The 10,836-nt window shown below is 34.4% G+C and overlaps 1 protein-coding gene across 2 annotated transcripts in view; it reads right to left on the reverse strand.

The window, feature by feature from the left end:
* LOC105362923 (Wnt oncogene analog 2) overlaps positions 1–10,836 on the reverse strand; it is a 92,715-nt gene that overhangs the window by 6,388 nt on the left and 75,491 nt on the right. The window contains exons 3-5 of one of the 2 annotated variants that reach the window (XM_011500468.1): positions 4,250–4,364; positions 3,712–3,783; positions 3,498–3,573 (exon numbers count right to left, since the gene is read on the reverse strand). In XM_011500468.1, the coding sequence (XP_011498770.1) occupies positions 3,498–3,573; positions 3,712–3,783; positions 4,250–4,364 (263 nt within the window). Of the gene's footprint in view, positions 1–3,497; positions 3,586–3,711; positions 3,784–4,249; positions 4,365–10,836 lie in introns of both variants that reach the window. The other variant, XM_011500467.1, reaches the window with a different exon arrangement.

Consider the following 10,836-nt stretch of genomic DNA (forward strand, 5'->3'; position numbering starts at 1 on the left):
GAGAGAATACGCATACACTTCCGTGTCGCCCCTAACGAAAGACGACGTACGATTTTGTACAGCAGAATCGTTTAAATTTGACGTGAGCCCGTATATACTGAGCTCCTGCCTGCGCAAGTGTCCCGACACGTAGAAAATAAAGCTGGGACAAGGAAAAAGAAGAAGAACAACGTAAAAAGGAAAGGGAGAAAGCGTTTATTCTCCAGGATAGAACGCAGAATAGTTTCTCTCTCTCTCTCTCTCTCTCTCTCTCCCTCTCTCTATATCTTTCTTTGTCTCTGTATCCGTCTCCGTCTCCGTCTCCGTCTTCGTCTTCGTCTCACTCTCACGCGTATATGTCTTTACAAACAAAAAAGAATAATGGGAGAAGAATAAGAAAAAGAGAGAAATGTTCGAGCGGGATGAGGGGGATGAGGATAGGGAGATTGACGTGCGGAGTAGCAGCAGAAAAAGGAAGAGAGCGAGGAAGATAATCGCGCGATGTCCGAGTAAGAAGGAAAGAAGGGATTTTAGAGAATGCGATGCTTTAAGACCCGAGAACTAAGATTAATTCGAAAAAAAGAGAATGTAAATATGAATGGAAAAGAGCATCATAGCGTGGAGAAAGAGGGGGGGGGGTGAGAGAAAAAAAATTAAATTTATTATATCAAATTTTCGTACGTTGAATTGAATTCAATTGAGATAAATCATGTACAGGCAAATCCGTAACCCGAAATATATCCCACCTCGAACGATCCTATTTAATATCGTATTTTAATATTAAAAATTCTCTTAACAAGTATATAAATGCGACCACATCATAAGAGACGAACAATGTTAAAATACGAAAATGTAATCCTAACTTTTTAATTCTGCACGCTACGTAGTTACAAAATTAAACATTAAATATTAAAAAGCTTGCATAACGTTTTGTGAGATAATTTTAATGATAAGTTTGATCGATTTGTTTACAAGCTTTTATATATAACTTTAGACTGCCTATAAGAATAGAAAAGTTTAAAATTAAGGAGAATTGAGGTGATTATCTCGTAAAATACTTTCGATAAACATGAAAATATTGAAATTTTACAATCTTCATTATCTACGCTTTACATTTAAATAAAATCATTAATAAACATTGTTTATTTTCACGCACCAACTATAATTTTACATATTAAACATTAGGCCGTAAGTTTAATATAGAAAATATTATATTCAAGCCGATTAATTTATGAGGCATTAAACGACGCGCTTATAATTATTGATAATAATATATCGCATCTATTGAAGAAATAACAATTTAATATTTATACATCTTGTATTCCCTAAAACGTTCGCTCGTGCATCCAATATAAGCGCATTAGGAGTGGCACTAGGCACGTTAAACATTATTATTAATCTTTTGTCTCTGCGTTAAAAACATTTGCTCTAATTACGGCGCTTTGTCCACAATTTATAACGATTGTATTAATTTATCTCACATTTATCGGGGACCTTTTACGATTGAACGCCCCGAGAATTGCATTGGATTGCATTATATAATTATTGAATTTAATTTAAATTTAATGAAATTTCAATTTAATAGCCAGGAGCAAATATTGATTAATATTGATTAATATTGATTCTTTTAATATCGTAAGTATATTAAATTTAGATAAGTCGAGGAAATGAGATGTAAAGTAAAAAGTTTCTTAAAATTAATTTTAAGAAATTGAATTGACAAATTGTGCTATACGTTGAAATTGTCCTGTACATAGAGCTTTATGTAGTAAGCATAAAATCATTATTAATTACTTAAATCATGTGTACGATTGTAAAATGCATTTATTAGTAAATCTAATCGTAATGCCTAATATAAATCGTTTAGAAGAAACGAAAACAAAACAAAAAAAAAATATGATGTTTTTAACGCGTCATTAAAATTATTTACGCTTTAAAGTTAATATTCGGCTAATAAAACTATTTATTGTCTATTGCCCACTCGACGTAAGCAGATGATGAGTAATTTTACACTTGGCACGATAAACTTTTAGCAACAAATTCGCGACTCGAAGGAGCCACGCGGTTAGGATAAAATTTTGAAAAATAATCCAACTATTTGCGAAACGTCGTGGAAGAATTGCGAGGGGCTTCGACATAATGATAATCGTTGCGCTTGAAAAATCCCCTTAATCGTAGGCAGAGCGAAGGAATGAAAGAAAATGAAACTCGAGCGTTGTTACCAGGTGGTTCGATTGCGAGAGTCATACATTGTGGTGGTCATGAAAGGCCTAATCCGATCCCCCTAATAATTTCCCAAGCGTTCGAATGCATTAGGAGGCTTAAGCGCAGGTGGAACGGTCACTGGCGCGATGCGAAAAAAAAAAATGTTTGAGATGCGCCGTGACAACGTCGCATCGCAGCAACACTTCCAAGCAATACTCCCGGGTGTAACACGATGAATTCTCAAAAAAGCTTTAATACGAGGGGAGCTTTAATGCGATCTCGCGCCCTCAATTGAGCCATTCTTGAATTGAATTATTAGATAAGAGATTGAGCCACGTCTCTCACGACTCACTTTTGCTTATGAAATGAGCTTCAGCGACGGTAGCGGGAGCAGGTGTGTCGTAAATTCTCGCTGATATGTCTATATCTCTTGCGATTTATGCGCATAGCCTTAAGTGATTTATTAAAAAGAGGTGCATTTAAACATTATAATGCATTATTGCACGTGGCATATCGACGAATGCGCCGAGCGAAGGAACGGAAGGTAGGGGATCGGTGTGGTTGGCCGTTCGCGCAATTTAAATTCATAAATTTCGTGGCTCGCGCGCCTTCCTTGTCGCTTTTAGCCGGACGTATTTTAACGCGCCGTTACATAAGTACATTGAAGTGCGAGCAGGAGAAGCCGAGTGTGACATCGAGTCCGAGTCTATGATCGCGATGCAATTTTTCACCGTGGGACATTAATTACCCCCGGCGGCATTAATTCACGCAATACTTATTGCACTTTAGTATCTATTGAACTTTAGTATGTATTAGTCTCTGGGCGCTCGTATCGATCGAAAGACGAATTTTCCCGTGCTTTTCGCGTAAGCTCGACTCCTACGCACGGCTCATTGGATATCGCGACGAACGGAAAACTAAAGGCCGTAATGAAGAAAATTAATAAGTCCATATTTTCTTCACATTGACATGGAATATATTTCGAATGGGCTAGACTAAATTGCATTCTCTGCTTCAAGAATTATATATATATATATATATATATATATATATATATATATAATTATTCTTTCAGTTAATATATCAAAACGTGATTCATTTTTAAATTTTTAAGTCGACTTTCGTTCGAACGTTAATTTAACTGTAATTTAAAATTTCGCTCATTAAATATATCTATAAGCCGGAGATTATTACCCAGCGCATACCCAATAATATCTAGTGTACGTAATCTCCACCTCGAGAATAATATATATGTTAGTATATATATATATATATATATATATATACATATGTATACAGAAAATTTTACGAACCTTCCTGCCAGCCTTATTATTGTGCAGATTCATGAGGCTCCGTGCGTCGCCCTCAATTTCTCTCGCGTCCAGAAACCTACGCGCGAACCTAAATTTAATTAACAATATTATAATTCCTAAAATTAATTACACGAGGCAGAGCTCGCTCTATCATTCTCCAAACTTAAACCCATTATAAATCGATGATGCAAAAGGTATTAAAAGGCTCGCTTACCTCATTCCATAGGTAACGTCGGCGCTGCATCCGCCCCATTCCCAGCCGTTCGGTGGCACCTCCTTCCGCGTTCTTCAAATCAAATATACTTTACTTAGTCTCAGTCGTACAATCATCCTCTCTCGTTTAATAACATTAGGGGCTCTTATTATCCGCCGATATAACGGCCGATTTCGCCGGTTTAACTCGCGCCCGAGAGAGCTCTCCCCGTCCATTTCGGCTATCGCGTTACACTTTAAAGCGGATTTATCGGGATTAGGAATCGATCGACTTTCATCCCACTGGTCGCGTTAAAGTCCGCTAAAAATTATTCTCTAAAGATATTCGAAATGCATGTTAATAAATAACCGGGCGAGCGTCACAGCGCGCAATGTTACGTCGAGACAAAATGCAAGAAAAACAATATGAAATAAAGATAAGGGAACACGAGCGATTTATGTTCGACTCTCGTCTCTGTATTCTGTTGATTTAAAATATAATGCGGTTCATGCGAGACAGTATGAAAATGAAAAAGCGTTATGCAAACTCAGGTCCTTACCTTATTGTTGGCTCGCAGCCGCAGGCTGTAATGTTTCCTCGGCTGCAAGCGGCCGTCACTGCGTACGTGATACCCGCTGAACTTATCGCGTATGTAAAGGCGGCTTCTCGGCTTCCTGATGCGAACAGAGTGAGATACAGATAGAGAGATAGAATCGTAGTGACAGAAAATGAGAGACAGACAGACATAGATTGTGTGTGCGTGCGTGTGTGTGTGCGTGTGTGTGCGTGTGCGTGCGGGAAATAGGGTCGGGGGAGGCGGGAAGTCGGACGGCGTGGCGAGAGGGAGGAGGAGGAGGAGGAGGAGGAGGGGGAGGAGCGTTTACGTTTTCGGGTATTTGCACATTTTCTTAAACAGCATCTTTATAGGTTAAATAGAAATTTGTAGAATCTACGCTTCTACTCCTAAAGGATTGCTTGATAAGAATTGCCGCGTGACAGCCTCGTAAAACGTGCCAATAAATCATGTTGCTTTTACAATTTTCTACGAATAATTTTAATGCATTTTATGAATAGATTGAGTTAAATTTGTTAACTTAATTAGCTTCATTATAAAGTGACTTAGTTACATGATGTATTCTCGATATTCAAAGTCTTTCGTAGAAAAGGCTTGTGCAATTATTCAGTCAATCGGTGCTTTCGCGATACTATTTGTAATGTAAGCGTACGAAAATATTACTTTTATCGTTAACCGTCAATTTACGCCTGTATCAATTTACTCTCATTTATTAAAAAAAAAAAAAAATAATAAATAAATAAATAAATAAATAATACGGATGTAGTGTTTATATAAATTTTCTCGGTTAATAACGGTTAATCAAAGTTCTGATTATTACAGCTAGTAAAACACGATTTCATGTGATACGAACATGGTTATTTATATTGATTAACACGTATTTGGAATATAACCTGAACTAGATTTAATAACAATTGCAGAAAAATTGAGATCTTATCTCAATTTCTAAAAATACATGTGTGGAAGTACAAAATTAACAACGAACAACTTCCGTATATTTTTCATGCAAAAAGATTTTTTTATGGCATATGTTGATGTTTTGCCGAAACTCTGAACTTTAAACGCTTTTGCTTGAAAAATTCGATTATTTTCATATTAAAAATATTTATTTAGAAAAAATTATCTCACATTCTGAAAATATGAATAAATATTTTTTATCCACGAAATAAGTGACCTGCTGATATTGGTATTACAAAATTATCGTAGTTTGGAATGTTTTACGAAAATTATTAATTACATAAATACCTCGATAATTTTGACTTTATCGATCGATTAAAACAAGATTATACATATTTCATCTATTCATTAGTTATTAAATTAGATCTGACTGTTGAATGTGTATTCTGAATTCTGTTAACCGGATGTTAACATTCCTTTAAAATAACAAAATATAATTATAATCATTGAAAGTTTATTCGAATTTGTCAGTAAAGATTTTTCCTTTAAACTTGCAGATATAGAATTTGGAATTTACGTTACTCACTTGTCCAGAAATCAAATAAAACATTCAGCATCGTACGTGAGATCCTTTTCAATACAAAGAGTAAGAGAAATGCTAATTTTTTAAGTAAAAATGTAAAATCACGCGTTAGAGCAAAATGTTAATTTTTATAAATCGGGATAAAAATAAATTTTTTTTATCTATATGTGAAATTAGTCAATACATATAGAATAAGATTTTTTAGAGCTTCTATGATCTCGATGTGTATAGCCTTAAAATTTCAAATTTAATGTCACGGGAAATACATAATCTACTATACACAAAATTTATATGTTTATGGACTGACATAAATAGTGAATTTTGTAGAGTAAAAATTATATAATAAGTAAATTATTTCTAACAACATAAATGGATACAAATCAATTGCTTCACGTTTTTAATTTAATCTTCATCATATTTTAATTTAAAATACGACTCTACAAATTAAAAAATAATAAATAAAAAGAAACCAACTGAAGTGTAATAAATTGTATATCATAATGAATGATAATGAAATTCGTTAAAAAAAAAAAAAAAAAAAAAAAAAAAAAAAAAAAAAAAAAAACCTAAATGATTATTGATCTAGAAATTATCCACGCCACTCTAATAATACTTTGTCGAATAATAGTTTTGAGAAATCCTTACTTTCGTTCAACCAATATTAATATACATATATATTTCTTTAATTAGTGCTAGTATTTTATAAATAAATTTTTCATTTTATACGATAACAATAATAGTACCGAACATTACTATACTTACATGTTATTGTCATTTTTAGAGAATCATAAGTTTATATTCGCATTGAAATACAATTTAGCTAATGAGTATATTAAAAAATTATTATTCTAAAATCTTAACTGGATAGAATTTTATCAAAAGTGTTGAAAGGCATTGCCACTAAATGAAATGTAATTCAATGAACTAATATATTAAAATAAATTTAACGAATGCATCTGGATTATGTAACTGATATCGGCAAACACGTTCTCTTAACAACATGAGCCACTTGCCGTCGTACAGGTGTCACTGAACCTTAATTCGAAAGTTTCTAAACACACACACCCTATGAATGTTAAATAATTTTTACAGCATGGAAAATAAAGTTTTAATGATATTGATAAAATTAACAAAATATAAATTATTTATGGCAATAAAGTGTAAATAAATTATTTGATAATGATTATGTTTTAAAAATTTGTTTATCTATGAATTTATAAATAATTTAATTTCTATTATAATACCTCGATTCATATAAACGAATACAATCATATTATTTCCAATAAGAATTGGAAATAAATTTATTAATAGTTCTACGCGTTGAAATTTCAGTTTAATTAATAAGCAATCTTAGTAATGATTATTAAACTCTAAGAAAAAAACGAAAAATAAACGCTAATGCGCAGTACAAAAAATTTAAGAATTTTAATTAACGATAAGAAAACTTGTCTCGACGTTAACGAAAACATTTATATTAAATCAAATTTAATTATTTTTTATGAAAATTCAGAATTTCTTAGCGTTTTTTATATCGGAAAAATTTTTTTCCATGTCGTGATGCACTTTATCATTATCATGAAGAAGATTAGAAAACATTTCTTTTTTTTTCTTTTATACGCAGTTCTAAAAGAAAAGTCATGTTTACAATAATTTTCAAAAATGTTTGTTAACAAGAATTTTTTAATAAAAAAACAGCGTAAGTATAACACCCTAAGCCTTATAGTCATTCAAATAAAAATAACTTTTAAAAATCATTCGTGACAGTCGAACGAATATAATTTTAATTAGGAGCCTATAAAAATGATAGATTGGCAAAGACGCGATTGAAAAAAAAAAAAAAAAAAAAAATTAAGATCTCAATGCCCTACTTTATAACAATTTAACAAAGGAACTCCCATATCCTATAAAAAAAACAAAAAACGAAAAAACTTTGCAAGAATAAGAGCCGAAACGAATCCTTTATTCATATTCTCGAATAGGTTTCTGTTCCCAAGGTAAGGCAACGATTTCCCTGTGGAATCGTTGTGTTACCACGAGGGATTCACGATCGCTTGATATAATCCAGATTCTATCAGCGAGACTCACTGTACAATATCTCACTCGACCACTCGCCGGAAAAGTTTTCGACCCCGTGTCTCCCACGCGAATTTTATTCATCTTTACCCTTCCTTGTCTAGGCAGACCGCCCACGCGAGGTTTTGGATGAGGATGCTACGACGGAATAATAATGATGTCGAAGTCGCATTTTCTTTTTACTCTCTTTGCTCTGTTCTCTAGCATCCCTCTCTCTCTCTCTCTCTCTCTCTCTCTCTCTCTCTCTCTGTCTCTATTTTCAGATCCGTTCAAAGCGATAGTGCTCGGCTCGATATCACGTGCGCATCGTTCGTATAAACGCTCTCTTCAATTTGACTGAGCACGAGCACAAGTAATTTAAGAAAATCACAGGCTTCGCGCTAATGTTTTTATTCTGATTGATTTCAATTGATCAAGGCGGGCGTTTTATTTTGCAGCGATCGAAGGTAATGAAACCAGCCCTCGTGAGATTTATTTGACGCGTTGTAACGGAATATAATGAAAATATGTGCCATTATTTTCTTTTTCATTCTGTTCGACGCGTATATTTATACCTGTGAATATTAATATTTATAAATGAGCATTTTTACTTAAACATTTCATTGTGATGTTGAAAAACATTAGCGCGCAACTGTGTTACGTGAGAGAAACTAGTTTAGCTTGCAATTTTAAAGAAATCAATAATATTCAACTATGTATATATGCAAATTAGGTCATAAGTATACTTTGAAATTATAATTTGAAGTAAAAATAAGCTACGATAATACGATCCAAGTATCCTTATCTGCAGGATATTACATTTTCTGATAGATTTGACGTTCATCCAGTATTCTTACCTCAGTCAACGATTCAATATCATTTTGTTAGGGTAGCTGACCGTGCTTCACTTCCATTGCAGTTACCTCGTTAATATTGAATTTATCATCGGAAAGATTAAAGAGCTTGGCATTGAATAAATTAAAGTAACGAGCGCGGGAATACTTAAAGTAAGCAACTCGAATATACTTACGTTGAACGAATGAAGCAAAGAAGATCAAACTATTTTCTAATATAACAACGCCATAGAACATTGTCCTTATAATAGATTTTTAATGATTTTGGGCTACCACGAATATTCAACAATCTTAACATAAATATTTTTAGAGGTAAGTCATTTGTGGATAAAAAAGATTTTAAAGTGAAAATAACGCTTAAGCTCTTATTAATAACTCTGAGCATGCGAATAAATTTGAAATCATTGCAATTAAAACGAAATTAATATCATTCGGGAAGCGTTTAATTCGGAGAAGTGCATTTCGAATAATTAAAAGTTCGATTTATTTAATTAGTGGTATTTCGATTCGAAGCATTGATATGGATCATAGATATCCGATAAGACCAATGTTCGCTATGCAATAAGAAAAGATCGTTGAGGATTGCCGATGCAAAGTATGCGCAACGGTTATGTGATATTAATCAATTTATTGATAAATTCTCGTTTAATTTCTCTTAGCCGCGACAATAATAATTAGAATGCGCGGGAAAATTAGCATGCGAAATTTTCGAATTACAAAAGAAGGAGGAAATTTTACGAAAGAGAATTTCTCGAATACGCCTGAAATAAGGAATTAATCCTGAAGGATTAATGCTAAGGGCACTACGCGGAGGGGAATTCCTTCGCATAGAAGCAACAACGAGCATCGCGTGCACGCTGCCTTCGCGAATCTCCGGGCTTTATCATTTTCTTAAATGCAAGATAAAGTATATACTTTGCAGAGGTTCGTATAAGGTTCCTTGGTGACGCGGGGCTAAGATCGAAATCTCGAGCGTATCCTTCTGTGATATAGCATCCCGATGACGAATGTCGTGCTTTCAACGGTTCTTCTCTTCGCGGAAAGCCTCTGCTCGTTCGTTAAAAATGCCTACTCGGAACGTCCCCGTGCAAATATACGTATTTTATTGAGCTTACTCTTCTTATTTATGCGCCTGCTCGTGTCTTCTGTATTAAACATTTCATTACGTAAATCAAACGGATATGTCGTTGCTCGTATAAATTCGCCGTGGTATTTTTTGTAAGGCCGATGTGTTGTACACTGTACATCAAGCTGATTTAGCTTTCACTCCAAATTCTAAGGAAACCGTCGTTATCTGCTTCGAAAGGGCATAAAGCCGACTCGTTCTGAACTCGTTATGCATTATGAGTCTGCTAAGTACAAAATTTCAATGAAATATTCATCCGTCCAAAAGCCCAAGAGTTGTCTCGTAAACAAAAAGCGCGCATAATTTTTCAACGTGCTTTGTAATTTTCAAAAAAATACAAATCGCAACTCGGTTCACCACATCAAGTTTTTCATTATCCGTGTTGTATTTATTTTACAGGCAAAGATTTCACCTACTTTTGCTCACCCAGCAAACAATGGCCTTTTATAAAAGTTTGCGAAGCATTGGCCGGAATGCATCCGGTGTCGAAGAAGGCGATATTGGAGAAAAGCGGGGAGACTGTGAATTGGATAGTGATCGACAGAAAATTTTAAGAACTCGTTCAGCTACTCCACTGGATTCTTTGTCGATAAAGCATTCATAATCGCATAGCGAATAGCGCGAGTGGCAATGAAAAAGCCATGGAAAAGCCCCGAGGAAAAGGGAAATATCGGTGGACGCAACTTGCGACTTGTAGGGCGCTGGATCTGATCGCACAACTACGCCAAGGATATCGTCCTGCGCGCCACTGACCATTGAATTCACGACGGTAGCATCCGTTTAACGTCGTTGTCGCGCGCCCCGGCGAGAAATTTATCGCTCTGTCGTCTATAAATTCATTTCGGCTCTCAATTTTCTCAAATTTTCGCGTGCGCGCATAATTGTTTTTGCTCCATGACGTTGCAGAAGATGCGTCGAGACGATAAGTGCATATAGGCGGTAGTAAGGTTTTATAAATGGAACGCACGTGGCGTCGAGTTGAGCGCCGATTTTAATAATCGGAATTCTTAATATTCCTTGTTAAACAGAAAAAAAAAAAAAAAAAAAAAAAAAGGAAAAA

Source organism: Ceratosolen solmsi, unplaced genomic scaffold (genome assembly GCF_000503995.2).
Source record: "Ceratosolen solmsi marchali unplaced genomic scaffold, CerSol_1.0 scaffold56, whole genome shotgun sequence".
Lineage (NCBI taxonomy): Eukaryota > Metazoa > Arthropoda > Insecta > Hymenoptera > Agaonidae > Ceratosolen > Ceratosolen solmsi.